This window comes from Salvelinus alpinus, chromosome 21 (assembly GCF_045679555.1).
Source record: "Salvelinus alpinus chromosome 21, SLU_Salpinus.1, whole genome shotgun sequence".
NCBI classification, from domain to species: domain Eukaryota; kingdom Metazoa; phylum Chordata; class Actinopteri; order Salmoniformes; family Salmonidae; genus Salvelinus; species Salvelinus alpinus.
In genome coordinates this window covers 10,643,218-10,662,292 of record NC_092106.1, presented here as the reverse complement: position 1 = coordinate 10,662,292, position 19,075 = coordinate 10,643,218, and the positions used below count along the sequence as shown (strand labels likewise).

At 45.1% G+C, this 19,075-nt stretch overlaps 1 protein-coding gene across 12 annotated transcripts in view; it reads right to left on the bottom strand.

Annotated features, from left to right (window-relative positions):
• rap1gap2a (RAP1 GTPase activating protein 2a) overlaps positions 1-19,075 on the bottom strand; it is a 106,255-nt gene that overhangs the window by 13,416 nt on the left and 73,764 nt on the right. For 7 of the 12 annotated variants that reach the window (XM_071356927.1, XM_071356926.1, XM_071356923.1 and 4 more), the window contains 12 exons: positions 13,672-13,707; positions 10,853-10,897; positions 9,697-9,729; positions 8,741-8,959; positions 8,068-8,171; positions 6,198-6,276; positions 5,733-5,786; positions 3,672-3,755; positions 3,395-3,495; positions 1,094-1,223; positions 726-881; positions 262-333 (listed from right to left, as the gene is read on the bottom strand). In XM_071356927.1, the coding sequence (XP_071213028.1) occupies positions 262-333; positions 726-881; positions 1,094-1,223; positions 3,395-3,495; positions 3,672-3,755; positions 5,733-5,786; positions 6,198-6,276; positions 8,068-8,171; positions 8,741-8,959; positions 9,697-9,729; positions 10,853-10,897; positions 13,672-13,707 (1,113 nt within the window). The remainder of the gene's footprint in view (positions 1-261; positions 334-725; positions 882-1,093; positions 1,224-3,394; positions 3,496-3,671; positions 3,756-5,732; positions 5,787-6,197; positions 6,277-8,067; positions 8,172-8,740; positions 8,960-9,696; positions 9,730-10,852; positions 10,898-13,671; positions 13,708-19,075) is intronic. The other 5 variants (XM_071356924.1, XM_071356933.1, XM_071356932.1 and 2 more) reach the window with 1 other exon arrangement.

The following is a 19,075-nucleotide window of genomic DNA, read 5'->3' as shown; positions in this document are numbered from 1 at the left end:
ATATCTTTATCTCTCTCTCTCTCTCTCTCTCTCTCTCTCTCTCTCTCTCTCTCTCTCTCTCTCTCTCTCTCTCTCTCTCTCTCTCTCTCTCTCTCTCTCTCTCTCTCTCTCTCTCTCTCTCTCTCTCTCTCTCTCTCTCTCTCTCTCTCTCTCTCTCTCTCTCTCTCTCTCTCTCTCTCTCTCTCTCTCTCTCTTTCTCTCTCTTTCTCTCTCTTTCAGTATCTCACGGTATCTTTTTCTCTAATTCGCTCTCTTGCTTACCTTCTTGAAGACCGCTGGATTGGGGAGAGGTGGGCCAAATGGAGGTACATCTTCCCTCGCTGTAACAGACACCTGCAGACACAAAGCAATTAATGTCACACATCTACTGTATAGAGAGTCTGGCTTAGGTAACCGCAACAGTGTAGCTTCCGTCCCTCTCCCTGTCTGTTACAGACAGAGACCCTTTTAACACATCGACAACAGTCACTCTCGACGCATCGTCACCTATCACTCCACAAAAGCCGCGGCCCATGCAGAGCAAGGCGAACAACTTCTTCAAGGTCTCAGTGCGAGTGACGTCACCGATTGAAACGCTACTACCTCGCACCACTAACTAGCTAGCCATTTCACACCGGTTACATAATATCCATGCCTTAAAGGCCCACTCCGTAATAAATAAATAAACTATTTTGCAAATATCACATAGTGAGCCTGTAAGGCTCATAGTAGGATATAGTACTGACCTTGTATGTAGTGTGTTCAGTACCAGGGTTCTCCACCTGCACCAGCACATACGCATGGAGGAAGTTGGAGGCGATCATGTCAGGCACAAAGGGGGTGGCGTCTTCCTGGAAGACCGCCGCCACGATGTCATTTCCTATGTGCCTCTTCCTCTGGAGCTGAGGGACAAGAGCATAGTGTTCTGTAAACCACTTAGGACTGTTTGACTGTATGTGCTACAGTATAATTAGTCACAAGTATTAGAGAAAGATGTGAGGTGAGAGGGAAGAGGAAACAGAGGGTGTTTATGAGTGACACACACGCACGCACACACAAAACACCTACTGTAACCACGGTTACTATGCTCTGTGTGGTGTAGCGTGTTCAGTACCTGTTGTACGTCTCCCTCGGTGAAGGGTAGTTTAGTGGAGACGTGGAACATCATCTCTCTCTGTCTGAAGACGGTGTAGACGGACTCAGAGCCTGTCTGACCGTGAGATACGTCCAGACCACCACGGAACCTAGGAGCACAGCGACAACACTATATGATTAGCATTACCACGACGTTCAATTATTGGGTAGTGCTGGGAGCATTTCCTAATCATGTGACAGGGAAAACTCCTGGCCCTACTCATGATGAATGGTAGCAGGGTAGCAGTATATATCCTTCCTTCCCTCCCTCCATTCTCCCTCTGCATGAACTCTCTCTCTCAGTAGTACCTACATGACTTAGATAAATAAAGGTTAAATAAAAAATAAAACTCTCTCTGTCCCTCTCAGTATTGGAGTAGTAGAAGAGTTGTCTCTGTGTCTCTCTCTCTCTTTCCCTCTCTTTCCCTCTCTCCGCCTCTCTCTCTCCCCCTCCCTCTCAAAAGTAGAGCATAAATAGTAGAGTTGTATCTACAGTACCAGTTAAAAGTTTGGACACCTACTCATTCATTGGTTTTTATTTATTTTTACTATTTTCTACGTTGTAGAATGATAGTGAAGACATCAAAACTACGAAATAACACATATAGAATCATGTAGTAACCAAAAAAGTGTTAAACACATCAAAATATATTTTATATTTGAGATTCTTCAAAGTGTAATCCTTTGCCTTGATGACAGCTTTGCACACTCTTGGCATTCTCTCAACCAGCTTCACCTGGAAAGCTTTTCCAATGGTCTTGAAGGAGTTCCCACATAATGCTGAGCACTTGTTGGCTGCTTTTCCTTCACTCTGCTGTCCAACTCATCCCAAACCATCTTATTTGGGTTGAGGTCGGGTGATTTTGGAGGCCAGGTCATCTGATGCAGCACTCCATCACTCTCTTTCTAGGTCAACTAGCCCTTACACAGCCTAGAGGTGTGTTGGGTCATTGTCCTGTTTGAAAACGCCATCCCAAACCAGATGGGATGGCGTATTGCTGCAGAATGCTGTGGTAGCCATGCTGGTTAAATGAATTCCTTGAATTCTAAATAAATCACTGACAGATTCACCAGCAAATCACCCCCACACCATACCACCTCCTCCTCCATGCTTCACGGTGGGAACCACACATTCGGAGATCATCCGTTCAGCTACTCTGCATCTCACAAAGACACGGCGGAAACTCGTCAGACAGACCAAAGGAAAGACTTCCACCGATCTAATGTCCATTTCTCATGTTTCGTGGCCCAAGCAAGTCTCTTCTTATTATTGGTGTCCTTTAGTAGTGGTTTCTTTGTAGCAATTCGACCGTGAAGGCCCAATTCACTCAGTCTCATCTGAACAGTTGATGTTAAGATGTGTCTGTTACTTGAACTCTGTGAAGCATTTATTCGGGCTGCAATCTGAGGTGCAGTTAACTCTAACGGGAAAGGGGAATACCTTGTCAATTGTACAACTGAATGCCTTCAATTGAAATGTGTCTTCCGCATTTAACCCAACCCCTGCTGCCATAATCAACATCCACGTCTTTGGCGCCCGGGGAACAGTGGGTTAACTGCCATGCTCAAGGGCAGAATGACAGATGTGTACCTTGTCAGCTCAGGGATTCGATCCAGCAACCTTTCGGTTACTGGCCCAACGGTCTAAGCACTAGGCTTACTGTCGCCCCGTAATGAACTTATCCTCTGCAGCAGAGGTAACTCTGGGTCTTCCTTTCCTGTGGCGGTCCTCATAAGAGCCAGTTTCATCATAGCGCTTGATGGTTTTTGCGACTGCACTTGAAGAAACTTTCAAAGTTCTTGAAATTTTCCGGATTGACTGACCTTCATGTCTTAAAGTAATGATGGGCTGTTGTTTCTCTTTGCTTATTTGAGCTGTTCTTGCCATAATATGCACTTAGTCCAAATAGGGCTATCTCTGTATACCACTCCTACCTTGTCACAACACAACTGATTGGCTCAAACGCATTAAGAAGGAAAGAAATTCCACAAATGTACTTTTAACAAGGCTGTTAATTGAAATGCATTCCAGGTGACTATCTTATGAAGATGGTTGAGAGAATGCAAAGCTGTCATCAAGGCAATGGGTGGCTACTTTGAAGAATCTCAAATATAAAATATATTTTGATTGGTTTAACACGTTACTACGTGATTTCATATGTGTTATTTCATAGTTTTGATGTCTTCACTTTCATTCTACAATGCAGAAAATAGTAAAAAATAAAAACCCTGGAATGAGTAGGTGTGTTCACATTTCTTACTGGTACTGTATGTCTCTCACCCCTTAAAGTCATTCAGCTCTATGTTGTCTCCCAGAACACTGAGGAACTCTCGGAAGGCTGGCGTCTCCTCGTTGTTCCCAAACAACTCCTCCTCTGACGTCTGGGATGGAGTGATGAGAGGAGAGAGGGATGAGGGGAGAAGATTAAATGGGAGAGTTGTTTACGTATGGGGTTCCATGCACAATGCAGGTTACAGGGCGAAAATAAATAGCATGGGATTGATAAGGAATAAACTGAAACACCAATTGGCAATAAAAACCTGCATTTCACACTCACCTGACCAAACTTCTGGTAGATGACACCAAACTTAAAGGTATTGTTCACTTCATGTTCGTCATAACCTACTATCAACTGAGAGCCCTGAAACCAAAAACAACAACATTTATAAGGATGTGCATGTACATATAATATCCAGTTATGTGATAAAGTCCCTCCATGACTCGGGCAGACATTTACACTATATATACAAAAGTATGTGGACACCTCTTCAAATTAGTTGACTTGGCTATTTCAGCCACACCCATTGCTGACAGGTGTATAAAATCGAGCACACAGCCATACAATCTCCATCGACAAACATTGGCAGTAGAATGGCCTTACTGAAGAGCTCAGTGACTTTCACCGTCATAGGACCCCACCTTTCCAACAAGTCAGTCTGTCAAATTCCTTCCCTGCTAGAGCTGCCCCAGTCAACTGTAAGTGCTGTTATTGTGAAGTGTAAAAGTCTAGGAGCAACAACGGCTCATCCGCAAAGTGGTAGGCCACACAAGCTCACAGAATGAGACTGCTGAGTGCTGAAGCTGAAGTGCATAAAAAATCATCGGTCCTCGGTTGCAACACTCACTACCGACTTCCAAACTTCCAAATAACTGTTTGACAGGGAGCTTCATGAAATGGGTTCCCATGGCCGAACAGCCACACACAAGCCTAAGATCACCATGAGCAAAGCCAAGCGTCAGCTGGCGTGGTGTAAAGCTCGACACCCTTGGACTCTGGATCAGTGGAAACATGTTCTCTTGAGTGATGAATCACACTTCACCATCTGGCAGCCCGATGGACAACTCTGAGTTTGGCCGGATGCCAGATGAAAGCTACCTGCCTAGTGCATAGTGCCCACTGTAAAGTTTGGTGGAGGAGGAATAATGGTCTGGGGCAAGTTTTTCATGGTTCAGGCTCCTCAATTCCAGTGAAGGGAAATATTAAGGTTACAGCATACAATGACATTCTAGATGATTCTGTGCTTCCAACTTTGGCAACAGTTTGGCGAAGGCCCTTTCCTGTCCAGCATGAAAATGCCTGCATGCACAAAGCGAGGTCCGTACAGAAAGGATTTGTCGAGATCGGTGTGGAAGAACTTGACTGGCCTGCACATAGCCCTAACCTCAACCCCATCGAACACCTTTGGAATGAATTGGAATGCTGACTGCGAGCCAGGCATCATCGCCAAACATCAGTCCCCGACCTCACTAATGCTCTTGTGGCTGAATGGAACCAAGTCCTCGCAGCAATGTTCCAACATCTAGTGGAAAGCCTTGTTAGAAGAGTGGAGGTTGTTAAAGCAGCAGAGGGGGAACCAACTCAATATTAATGCCCATGATTTTGGAATGAGATGTGAAACATACTTTTGGTCATGTAGTGTATGCCTATCACGTCTGGGGAGGTCAGGGTTGTATTCAATAGGCACCAAACGGAAATAAACCGACTAAAACAGGGCAGGACTACTTGGACTTGTCCAATAAAAGTGCTAATTTCCATTTTACAGCTGTAAAAATTTTCCGTTGCATGCTCTAAAGAACATGACCCAGGACGACTGTGGGTTGATTGTGGCCATTTTGAAAGGCAGTCAGCTGAGACTAGTAAGGGACGGGAGTGGAGGAGAGGGGGAGCAGTCTGAGCAGACTGTCATAATAACAGATGAGTTCTACAGGACCCGGAGCAGAGGCACAACAAGCAGCTTCATCATCCAAATGACCTCTGAAGTGATGAACAGCTCCTGGATCAGATCTGTCTTTAGCACTGCCGACACCACATCAGTAAGAGAGAACAGAAGGGTCAGGCTGTATAGTGAACCAGGTGGAAGTTGGATTATGTTCATTAGGCAGCAAATGGAAGAAAAGGAACTGAAAAAGGGAGCGACTACCTGGACTTGTCCAATAAGAAACACTTGTGTTCCATTTGCAAAACGTTTTGAAAACGCTGCATGCCCCAAAGAAATAGAACTGCTGGGAAATGATTTATATTTATATGACATGACCTAATGAACACGACCCTGGTTCTATGGCTACTGTTGTAGAGGTGAAAGCGCCTGGCTGAAAGGAAACTGTGGAGCAGACTCACTCTGGGGTACAGGACTGGGTTGAACTTCAGGCCAGTCACGTCGTCGCAGAGAAGCTGAAACACAGACAAACAGATAGATACAGATTCATTTGAAACCACAGTGACGATTTTAGGTTAAAGGGGCAATCTGGGATTGGTACATGCCTTTTTGGACTGTTCAATTAATTCTAATATATATAATGTATAAATGAATCATGAGCTTACTTCAACTGTCTTAACGCATCAGAACCCAAAAGCTTGTTTTACTTCATTGTTTGTAAACAATGTAATTGTGAACTAACACTGCATAGTTTCAACACATGGTTAAAACTATCATTTTGATCTCATTACATTTCTTCAGCCCCATCCCTCAGCTGTTTACCCACACTGTGGCGGGCTGGCCGCATTGTTGATGCTTGAAACCCAGATCGCCACTTTACATTGAGTGCATGTTGCATTGGTGGTGCTTAGGTCAACACTCCTCACCTTAGCTATCTGGGGTACACTGGGAAGCTGGTTGAGGCCTGCCAGAGAGATCCTGTCATGGTGTGTCTTTGTCCTCGACCTGGGTGATGATTGCACAAGACCAGTATCAATAACCGCATCTTAAAGAAGGTAGGTTGTGTGCACATCGCAAATACATAATTCCTATTTCTACAGTGAAAGTTCTGGCTAGTGTAAAATAACTTCTATTTGGAAATAAATGTTCACAAGGTACTGTAGGGTTAGTGTGACTATAACTATGGGTCCAGACCATGGCCCTACTGTATGTTATTATATGACTGAAGCTATCTGAACATGATGGAGGAACTCCTGGCCCTACTGTAGTTACCTAAACATGATGGATGAACTCCTGGCCCTACTGTATTTACCTGAACATGATGGAGGAACTCCTGGCCCTACTGTAGTTACATGAACATGATGGAGGAACTCCTGGCCCTACTGTAGTTACCTGAACATGATGGAGGAACTCCTGGCCCTACTGTAGTTAACTGAACATGATGGAGGAACTCCTGGCCCTACTGTAGTTACCTAAACATGATGGATGAACTCCTGGCCCTACTGTATTTACCTGAACATGATGGAGGAACTCCTGGCCCTACTGTAGTTACCTAACCATGATGGAGGAACTCCTGGCCCTACTGTAGTTACCTGGACATGATGGAGGAACCCCTCGCCCTACTGTATTTACCTGAACATGATGGAGGAACTCCTGGCCCTACTGTAGTTACCTGAACATGATGGAGGAACTCCTGGCCCTACTGTATTTACCTGAACATGATGGATGAACTTCTGGCCCTACTGTATTTACCTGAACATGATGGAGGAACTCCTGGCCCTACTGTAGTTACCTGAACATGATGGAAGAACTCCTGGCCCTACTGTAGTTACCTGAACATGATGGAGGAACCCCTGGCCCTACTGTATTTACCTGAACATGATGGAAGAACTCCTGGCCCTACTGTAGTTACCTGAACATGATGGAGGAACCCCTGGCCCTACTGTATTTACCTGAACATGATGGAGGAACCCCTGGCCCTACTGTATTTACCTGAACATGATGGATGAACTTCTGGCCCTACTGTATTTACCTGAACATGATGGAGGAACCCCTGGCCCTACTGTAGTTACCTGAACATGATGGATGAACCCCTGGCCCTACTGTAGTTACCTGAACATGATGGATGAACTCCTGGCCCTACCGTATTTACCTGAACATGATGGAGGAACTCCTGGCCCTACTGTAGTTACCTAACCATGATGGAGGAACTCCTGGCCCTACTGTAGTTACCTGAACATGATGGATGAACTTCTGGCCCTACTGTAGTTACCTGAGCATGATGGATGAACTTCTGGCCCTACTATAGTTACCTGAGCATGATGGATGAACTTCTGGCCCAAATGTAGTTACCTGAACATGATGGAGGAACTTCTGGCCATACTGTAGTTACCTGAACATGATGGATGAACTTCTGGCCCTACTGTAGTTACCTGAACATGATGGATGCACTTCTGGCCCTATTGTAGTTACCTGAACATGATGGATGAACTTCTGGCCCTACTGTAGTTACCTGAACATGATGGAGGAACTTCTGGCCCTACTGTATTTACCTGAACATGATGGAGGAACTTCTGGCCCTACTGTAGTTACCTGAACATGATGGAGGAACTTCTGGCCCTACTGTAGTTACCTGAACATGATGGAGGAATTATTGACCATACTGTAGTTACCTGAACATGATGGAGGAACTTCTGACCCTACTGTAGTTACCTGAACATGATTCGAAGGAACTTCTGGCCCTACTGTAGTTACCTGAACATAATTCGGAGGAACTCCTGGCCCTAGTGTAGTTACCTGAGCATGATGCGGAGGAACTCCTGGCCCTCTGCCTCCTCGTGCTTCAGTGACATAATGAGGTTCCCCAGACTGCTGCCTGTGCAGTAGTAGTTCATATGCTCCTGAAGAAGAGAGAGAGAGAGGCAGAGTGATAGAAAGATAGAGTTAGGGAGGGAGGGAGGGAGGGAGGGAGGGAGGGAGGGAGGGAGGGAGGGAGGGAGGGAGGGAGGGAGGGAGGGAGGGAGGGAGGGAGGGAGGGAGGGAGGGAGTGCAAGAGAGTCAGAGAGACAGCGAATCACTACACAGTATGATGAGACAGCTTAAAGAAGTTACACACCCTCAAATAAGGTTTAACACTCAATATTTCACAGATCTCCACATAATTTAAGTCAATTACACGTTCCTTTTCCAAACGACTGATTCTTAATTTGTTTGAGTCCTGAACTATTGAATATGCATATATATTTAAAACATGCTTAGTCATAATCCCAGAGCAGAATTAAGCCTGAAATAGGAAAAACACTGAATGGAGAAAGACTTAAAGAGAGATACACACCCTTACAGAGAACACACACACACATCAACATAAACACACACAGACACACAACACACACATGCAGGCACAGACCCCCCTTCCTCCCCCACTCACACACTCACATTATTACTACAAGTCAAATAGGCCTTGACTCACCCTGCCCAGGAAGTGTTGGCGGTAGGCCCTGGCCGTGCTGTTACACTCCAGCCTGAAGCCGAACCCTCCCGCAGGGCTCATACTCCCTCCGTCATCCTCCTCACAGAAGCTGCTCTCCGAAGAGGTGGGGGTGCCTACAGGCGCCTCGGCATCCTCAATCCAGTAACCCCCAAACTGGGGCAGGATCACCTGCGGGTATGGGCTACCCTTCTCCAGAATCTAAGCCACACAACCAAGGGGCAAGGGGTTTATGTACCAAAATATCACCATCCACAAGAATAGGGCCATATAAATAAATATTTGCTTTTTTACCCCCCTTTTTCTCCCCAATTTCATCATATCCAATTACGGTCTTGTCTCATCGCTGCATCGCCCCAAAGGGCTCGGGAGATGTGAAGGATGAGTCATGCGTCCTCCGAAACATGACCCGCCAAACCACGTTCCTTAACACCTGTCCGCCTATCCCGGAAGCCAGCTGCAACAATGTGTCGGAGGAAACAGCGTTCAAGTCACGACCGAAGTCAGCCTGCAGGCACCCCCCCCTGGCCAAACCCTCCCCTAACCCGGACGACACTGGGGCCAATTGTGCGCCGACCTATGGGACTCCTGGTCACGGCTGGTTGTGACACAGCCTGGAATTGAACCCGGGTCTGTAGTGACGCCTCAAGCACCGCGATGCAGCACCTTAGAACACTGCCTAGAGCTTGGAACTTTGATCATAAATGTGCCTGTAAAAGTTCTTTGAGCCTTGTTTTACATTGACCATGCGTGTGTGTGTGTGTGTGTGTGCGTGCGTGCGTGCGTGCGTGCGTGCGTGCGTGCGTGCGTGCGTGCGTGCGTGCGTGCGTGCGTGTGTGCATACTGTATGCGTGCTTATGTGGGTTTGTGTTGTTCATGCTTGTTTGTGCATAGTGTTTTGATCCAATTGATATGATCGTATCAGAGCGCTGACTCACGTCCTCTATCCGCGGGTATGGGATGTAGTCATCCTGTCAGACAGAGAGAGGAGAGACACACACAGATCATTAACCTTACAGGCTGGAATAACTACAGCCCTGTTCAAATACTTCAGAGAACGCCTATTTCCTTCCTCCCTTCCGTAAAGAAATCCCTGATCTGACAAGGTTGGGTAGGTGAATGCTATGAAATAGAACTATTGCTCACACCTATCAATTTGTGTAAGATCAGTGATTACTTCAAGGAAGGGAGAAAGGCAGGTTGTGTTTGTAAAGAACTCAAACAGGGGCCTTGAACTACATTACAATGAGGTCAACTGAGGCGGTCCGTCACTATAGCAAGCTTGAACACAGAAACTCAGGGTGAACATATATACAGTGACTTATTCCACAGAAGCAACTGATGTTCCAATGAGTGATGCAACACAATGAAACAAATGAATCAAACAGGCAAATGGAGGAGTCTGAACCTTCCGACAATCTCAGGGATACGAGTCTCAGGGTTGACTCTATGAGCCCCTGGGTTCATCATTAAGTCACTGGGGCTGGTTAGCAGTCAGCTGGTGTATGACCTTTAAACCTGCTGTGATGTGATGTTCACAGGGACGGACTGGGACTAGAAATAGACCTGTGTATTTGATAGACTTGAGGCACCCATTATTATTATTACTTTAATTTTGCACAATTTTTTTTTTTTAGACAGATGGACTAAAGATTGACCAGCCCATCTAGCATTTGCCAGAATTGCCCTATGGCCAGTCCATCCCTGGACGTTCACCATCGACTCCAATCGATCTCCATGCCTTTGTTTTTACACTGTATAGAGTCCCAGGAGATTGAGGGGAATCACATTCATTATGCACAGCTCTTTGTTATTTTAAGTTAGCCTACGTTTTTTCCTGGTTGAGGGGACCTTAAGAGAGTGTTACAAGTCATTTAGAGAGTGGTGAAACCACTGCAGTGGCTGACAGGCTTCGCACGGAGGATGACCACCATCGCAATCAAATAAAGAAGGGATGGGGGAAAAAAACAAATAAAGGAATACATGAATGAAGGAATGGACAGAGACGAGGTCAATGCATCATGACAGAGAAGCATGCCCAGCGGTGAGGTCCACAGACACTGATGTGTGTGTGTGTGTGTGTGTTTCTCAGACCTTGCTTCTCTGCGAGTGGGGCTTCGTCTCCTCAGATTTAGGGACCTGGACAGGGTCACGCATGTGGACGGAGGGTCACAAGGGTAAAAAAATATCATTCCTGGACTTACACAACTCCCAAATCAGTTACTGTACATATAATACTGGACTGTACATTCTCTGGGTAAACATTTGATAGGTGGAACCCAGGGAAAATATTTGCTTGGTAAAAAGAAGTGTTTGCGTAATATATGCAGAGCCAAGCCGACATGACTAGTTGACACATCCTGAATTGCACAATTACCAATCTACTGGAAAGACCTGTGGAGAAAGACTTCTGTGCATGTGGGAAGGCTCTGAAGCCTGAATCCTTACCACACACACAGATTCTCTCAAGTCTTTAACCAGACTTAATCATATCTCAATCATCCTTATCCCTATGTTTCATTATTGATTTCATTGGTAGACAAACACACTACTCTGTATATTGTACTCTGTTTGTGGGAAGGCCATTAAGACCTACCACACACACAGAATCTCACAAGTCATTTACCAGACTTAAACTGCATCCTTATCCCTACCTTCCATTATTGATTTCAGTGGTCAACGTACAGACTGGTCTGTCTATCTAAGCAGTGGTCAACGCACAGACTGGTCTGTCTATCTAAGCAGTGTTCAACGTACAGACTGGTCTGTCTATCTAAGCAGTGGTCAACGTACAGACTGGTCTGTCTATCTAAGCAGTGTTCAACGCACAGACTGGTCTGTCTATCAAAGCAGTGGTCAACGTACAGACTGGTCTGTCTATCTAAGCAGTGGTCAACGTACAGACTGGTCTGTCTATCTAAGCAGTGGTCAACGCACAGACTGGTCTGTCTATCTAAGCAGTGGTCAACGTACAGACTGGTCTGTCTATCTAAGCAGTGGTCAACGCACAGACTGATCTGTCTATCTAAGCAGTGGTCAACGCACAGACTGGTCTGTCTATCTAAGCAGTGGTCAACGTACAGACTGGTCTGTCTATCTAAGCAGTGGTCAACGCACAGACTGGTCTGTCTATCTAAGCAGTGGTCAACGTACAGACTGGTCTGTCTATCTAAGCAGTGGTCAACGTACAGACTGGTCTGTCTATCTAAGCAGTGGTCAATGTACAGACTGGTCTGTCTATCTAAGCAGTGTTCAACGCACAGACTGGTCTGTCTATCAAAGCAGTGGTCAACGTACAGACTGGTCTGTCTATCTAAGCAGTGGTCAACGTACAGACTGGTCTGTCTATCTAAGCAGTGGTCAACGCACAGACTGGTCTGTCTATCTAAGCAGTGTTCAACGTACAGACTGGTCTGTCTATCTAAGCAGTGGTCAACGTACAGACTGGTCTGTCTGTCTAAGCAGTGTTCAACGTACAGACTGGTCTGTCTATCTAAGCAGTGTTCAACGTACAGACTGGTCTGTCTATCTAAGCAGTGGTCAACGTACAGACTGGTCTGTCTATCTAAGCAGTGGTCAACATACAGACTGGTCTGTCTATCTAAGCAGTGGTCAACGTACAGACTGGTCTGTCTATCTAAGCAGTGGTCAACGCACAGACTGGTCTGTCTATCTAAGCAGTGTTCAACGTACAGACTGGTCTGTCTATCTAAGCAGTGGTCAACGCACAGACTGGTCTGTCTATCTATCTAAGCCAGGGCTGCCCAACACTCTTCCTGGAGATCTACTGTCCTGTAGGTTTTCAGTCCAACCCTAATTTAACATATCTGATTCAGCTGGTTAAGGTCTTGTTGAGCAGCTAATAAGTAGTATCCGGTGTGTTAAATTAGGGTTGGACTGAAAAGTCATAGAGCAGTAGATCTCCAGGAAGAGGGTTGGGCAGCCCTGATCTAAGCACTCTCTGCATGTGTTTGAATGGTCCTCATCCTCCAGTGATGCTTGCTGCCTGGTCCCAGATCTGTTTGTGCTGTATTGACAATGACCATAGGAGTTGGCAATACAGCAATAACAGATCAGGGACCAGGCTAGCTCAGAGAGACAGACAGTGGAGGGGATGGGGGAACCGCTATAGCTCAGAGGGGGACTACTTGTCAACACCGCTGGGTTAGATCAAAGCTAGGGGTCTGTCTTAATACATCCATCTTCGATCCCTCTGAGACGGGCTTTGTGATCAACCATTCCAGATAGAGGCCTTTCAACTGTTCGGCCATCGATTACTCTAGTCTAGTTAGTAGTGCAGGTCGATGTGGCGCTGTGGGGACAGAGAGGGGTCTGGTAAGGACTGGCTCAGAGGTGGCAGCGGGCCTGTGTGGCCTCTGTCCTCATTCCTCCTCGCCCACTTGTTATCATGCGCTATCGATCTCCTGTCCTCCTCCGCTCACTCTCTCTCTTTCTTTCAAAAGCTCACCCACTGTCCCCAAATTGGCGTGGCAGAGCTGCCACCACCACCCACCCTCTTCCTGCCCACATCCTGCCTAAAACCCCAATCCCACAGAAGATCCCAGAACCCCATAGACACAGTGCAGCAGAACAGGTCAGAGAAATCAATGTTTTTTTAGAGGGAGCTCGTTAACTTGGTCTGGTTTGGCTCATTACTCAATCAGGACCAGAGATTGGACCCGGTGTTTCTCGGCTCCTCAAATTAAGGGCGGCCCGCGTTCCCCCTCCAAACTCCTGTGGCTTAATAACGGACCCTTCTGCTCGTTAGGGGAGGACCCTTGATTAAAATCTCAGAAAGTGATGAACGTGTCGTGCTTTCATCACCACGTCCATGCCAGCAGCAGTGGGAACTTAGAGAGAAGAGAAGGAAGCAGAGAAGGAAGAGAAAGAGGAAGGAGAAGGAGGAGTCTTACCTGCATCCTTTCCAGCATGTCGAAGAACTCGGCAGACTGAAACAAACAGAGAAACAGAGTTGATTATTTTACTACAATGTCATACAGTTAGAATGAATGCAGTTCTAGCGTATCAAATTGTCCTGGACCAATGTGATCACTAGAAGTAGAGTGCACTGCATTTCCTAAATAAGCACTAAATTAATTAATGGAGGATATTTTCAATTAGGGTTTATTTGGTATAGGTTGAGGTATGGCTTTGTGATGTCCACAAAGCATAACACCAGTGTGAGATGGTTTAAAAACGACAGGATCGGTGGGTCTCCCGTAGGACGGTTGAGCTAACGTAGGCTTATGCGATTAGCATGAGGTTGTAAGTAACAAGAACATTTCCCAGGACATAGACATATCTGATATTGGCAGTAAGCTTAAATTCTTGTTATTCTAACTGTACTGTCCACTTTACAGTAGCTATTACAGTGAAAGTATACCATGCTATTGTTTGAGGAGAGTGCACAGTTATGAACTTGAAAAGTGATTAATAAACCAATTAGGCACATTTGGGCAGTCTTGATACAAACTTTTGAACAGATATACAATGGTTAATTGGATCAGCCTAAAGCTTTGCACATACACTGTTGCCATCTAGTGGGCAAAATCTAAATTGCGCCTAGATTCCTAAGTCATATATTGGCCTTTCTCTTACATTTCAAAGATGGTACCAAAAAAACAAAAACAAACAATGTTTTTTTCTTTGCATTATCTTTTAACAGATCTAATGTGTTATATTCTCCTACATTAATTTAACATTTCCACAAACTTCAAAGTGTTTCCGTTCAAATGGTATCAAGAATATGCATATCCTTGCTTCAGGTCCTGAGCTACAGGCAGTTAGATTTGGTTATGTCATTTAGGCGAAAATTGGAAAAAAAGGGTCTGATCCTTTTTTAAGTGTGACCAATGTTTTTTGGGGGGTATTTCTATGGACATGGAGAGAGGTCTGGTCACCGAGGCTACGTTCCAGGCTGACAACATTGAGAGGTACACGAGCTAAACACGTCATGTGATATAGAAATCTGATGCCTGACTGGGCAGTCTGCAATGTAGCCTTGAACGTGACCTGAAACTACTCAAACCCAGTAACTACAATTATCACACCGCGATCATCTCCAGCGAGCAGCATTTCCACCCTGGTTCCCAATAAGAGCTCATTGAACTGAGGCAGAACACATAAGGAAGGACAGTCCTACACCCTCTCACACCCATATGTACAGTATGTTATACAAACACAGATAACCAAGCCTACTCCACTTCCTCAAAACAGTCACTCCAGAAAAATAATGGGCTGTTGTTGGGCCTTCTTATTGACAGGATGATGGTAAAAAATGTAAAGAATGAAAGTACAGACAACTAAATATTGGTAATAAATGTAGTGCATTATCATTATTGTAATAATCATCAAACATTTCAAATAACTCATGTCAATATAGGGACCAGTCTGAGCTCAATGAGAGTGGAGATCGGGAAGTAAAGTTGTAATTAACACATGATCCCATTATACTTAAAGTAGCTGTCTAAGATTTCTATGGAATATGACCAACTACTATGAAAATAGATTTCCTTCCCAAAAAGTGTTATTAAGTAGGCCCTATGATAATAAGCAGCTTTTCTGTGTGACCCTGCTTTCCAAATTCACAAACAACACAACGGTCTGGGCAAATACCAGTCATTATAAATATTATAAATAAGCAAAGGACGAGTCAAAAACATTATTTAGATAGAATATGAGATTTAAAAAAATGATTTAATAGGTGATGGAAAGAAAAACTCTACAGAGAAACAAAAAGGCCTTGAGAGTTGTTGACCGGAAGAAGATCCATCTTGGATTGAAACATTGTTTTATACAGTGTTGTCCTGGCCTTTTCGTGTCTTTATAATGAAGGACAGTCAATCAACAAACACATAGCTCTCTATGTGACAGTCAAAAGTCATACTCAGGAAATATGCTAAAAGCACAACGGATGAGGAACACAACCAACTACATTGTTTGAATGACAGGTTTCAAGGTTGGCAAGTAGAGAATGCAGACAAAGGCAGTCAAAACAAAATGCCCCTTTTCATACAGTGAGCCTAATGGCAGTTAAATGTACTTTTTATGTAATATCTTATGCAAACACTAATGACAAAGCTGAACTCAAATGCTTTGCAAGGTGTGGGCTTCAATTGATCACTGAAATTACTGATTCCCTATCTACACAGGTACTGATAACTCCATATCAACGCAGTCATTAAACCCACGGGATTTCAGCAACATGTTATATCATAGTCGAACACCACCAGCAATACCACTAAAACCCACCAAGACCTGGAAAACCCATGTCTTACCTTGAGACATACAACCTAGTACTCTGAAAACCAGGAAAACCAGGGAAATTATCAATTTCACAGCAGTAAAAACATCTCTTTACTTTAGCACCGGGATATCCAATCCACCTGAGCTCAGGTGAACATGCTAATCCAACAGCTGTCAGTGCAGTGGGAGTTGTCATTTAGTTATACATTAACCTGCCACAGAGTCCTAAACCCACACAGCTAGTCCCACAGAGTCAACACAATGAGCCAGGCTCACACAGCCCTACAGATGGGCACTGTAACCTTGGTGATTCATCGTCGTCCCCCGTCTAAGGTGAGGGAACTACTGGGGGCCGTGGGGGGAGTCCTAGGGGTCAGATGGAGATCTATCAATCGGACACCAATCAGAGAGGAACCGTGTCGTGAGCGGAGCCTGGACCGGCTGAGAACCAAGAGATCGGGTCTGTCTGTCATCTACTGCCTCCAGAGTCTAGATGTAAAATACCCATCCATCTGTCTGTCTATCCTGCTCGCTCTCTCTCTCTCTGCTCTCTCTCTGCTCTCTCTCTTCTCTCTCTCTCTCTTCTCTCTCTCTCTCTATATATATATACAGTGCCTTTGGAAAGTATTCAGATCCCTTGCCTTTTTCACATTTTGTTACGTTAAAGCCTTATTCTAAAATGGATTAAATACATGTTTGTACTCATCAATCTACACACAATACCTCATAATGACAATGTTTTGTAAATGTATTAAACATAAGAAACAGAAATACCTTATTCACAGAAGTATTCAGACCCTTTGTTATGAGACTCGAAATTGAGGTCAGGTGCATCCTGTTTCCATTGATCATCCTTGAGATGTTTCTACAACTTGGAGTCCACCTGTGGTAAATTCAATTGATTGGACATGATTTAGAAAGGTCCCACAGTTGACAGTGTATGGCAGAGCAAAAATCAAACCATGAGGTCGAAGGAATAGAGCTCCGAGACCGGATTGTGTCGAGGCACAGATCTGGGGAAGGGTACCAAAAAATTTCTGCAGCATTGAAGGTCCCCAAGAACACAGTGGCCTCCATCATTCTTAAATGGAAGAAGTTTGGAACCACCAAGACTCTTCCTAGAGTTGGCCACCCGGCCAAACTGAGCAATCGGGGGAGAAGGGCCTTGGTCAGGGAGGTGACCAATAACCCAATGGACATTCTGACAGAGCTCTAGAGTTCCTCTGTGGAGATGGGAGAACCTTCCAGAAAGACAACCATCTCTGCAGCACCACCAATCAGGCCTTTATGGTAGTGGCCAGATGGAAGCCACTCCTTAGTAAAACGCACATGACAGCCCGCTTGGAGTTTGCCAAAAGGCACGTAAAGACTCTCAGATCATGAGAAACAAGATTTTCTGGTCTGATGAAACCAAGATTGAACTCTTTGGCCTGATGTGCAAGTGTCACGTCTGGAGGAAACCTGGCACCATCTCTACGGTGAAGTATGGTGGTGGCAGCACCATGCTGTGGGGATGTTTTTCAGTGGCAGGGACTGGGAGACTAGTCAGGATCGAGGCAAAGATGAACGGAGCAAAGTAAAGAGAGATCCTTGATGAAAACCTGCTCCAGAGCACTCAGGACCTCAGACTGCAGCGAAGGTTCACCTTCCAACAGGACAACGACCCTAAGCACACAGCCAAGTCAATGCAGGAGTGGTATCGGGACAAGTCTCTGAATGCCTTTGAGTGGCCCAGCCAGAACCCGGACTTGAACCAGATCGAACATGTCTGGAGAGACCTGAAAATTGTTGTGCAGCAACGCTCCCCATCCAACCTGACATAGCTTTAGAGGATCTGCAGAGAATTGTAGAAACTCCCCAAATACAGGTGTACCAGGCTTGTAGCATCATACCCAAGAAGACTCAAGGCTGTAATCGCTGCCAAAGGTGCTTCAACAAAGTACTGAGTAAAGGGTCTGAATACTTATATAAATGTGATATCATTTTTTGAAATATATCTGTAAACATTTCTAAAAACCTGTTTTTGCTTTGTCATTGTGACGTATTGTGTGTAGATTGACGAGAGGGAAAAAACAATTTAATACATTTTAGAAAAAGGCTGTAACGTAACAAAATGTGGAAAAAGTTAAGGGGTCCGAATACTTTCCCCAATGCACTATATACTGTATATATATATATATATATATATCTCCCCCTCTGTCTTTCTCTCTCTGCCCTTTACTGCCTGGCCCTCCACAGAGCGGAGCTCAGCAACATCTCTCTCTCTTATCTCCCGGGGAAACCTGCTGCGCCCTGCGCTGTCCACACCAAGATTAGAGGGAAGGACTGGCGCTGGGAGGATTCTAACACCACGGTCTCCAGGCGCTCAGCACGTAACCAATATTCACCCAGAGGCCACAGCACTATCGTTGCCTTTTGACTGTAACACCAGTGTTGCACTAGTGTATAATATATGCCCTTATGTTATACTAGGGAAATTGGGTTTTCATAGCTAGGGCTGACAGTGAAGACTTGTGAAGAGCAGAACCACAACCTCTGCAGAATCAAAACAGTTGCTTGGTGAGAAGGTGAGAAGTCCACAGACAGTCATTGTTATGTAAACACCAGCTGAAAAGTACCAGCGGCCTGGCTTTGTCCCCAAGTGAGAGCAGGTCCACCAGAGTCATGGCCCAGTGAGAAATGGGTTCGGGCCCGCGTAGTTGGAAACAGAAAAGTCTGAGCCTTTTGGGTAAAACACTGGGGTAAATCTTGAATGTACATGCGCCATTGACGTACCATTGAATGCACTTGAAAGTAAAACCTGTCATACTAGCTCGTATTATCTGGTGGTAATTCAACTCTTATCGCATATAAGAAATATCGGCATTACTAAACCTCCTGCAGAGGCAATGTGTAACTCAACTACTAAACTATTGGAATTAACTGGACAGACAGTAAGCCATAATGTACAATAAAGTATGGGAGCTCTTCCTAATGGTCCCGTGTGGCTCAGTTGGTAGAGCATGGCGCTTGCAATGCCAGGGTTGTGGGTTCAATTCCCACGGGGGGACCAGGATGAATATGTATGAACTT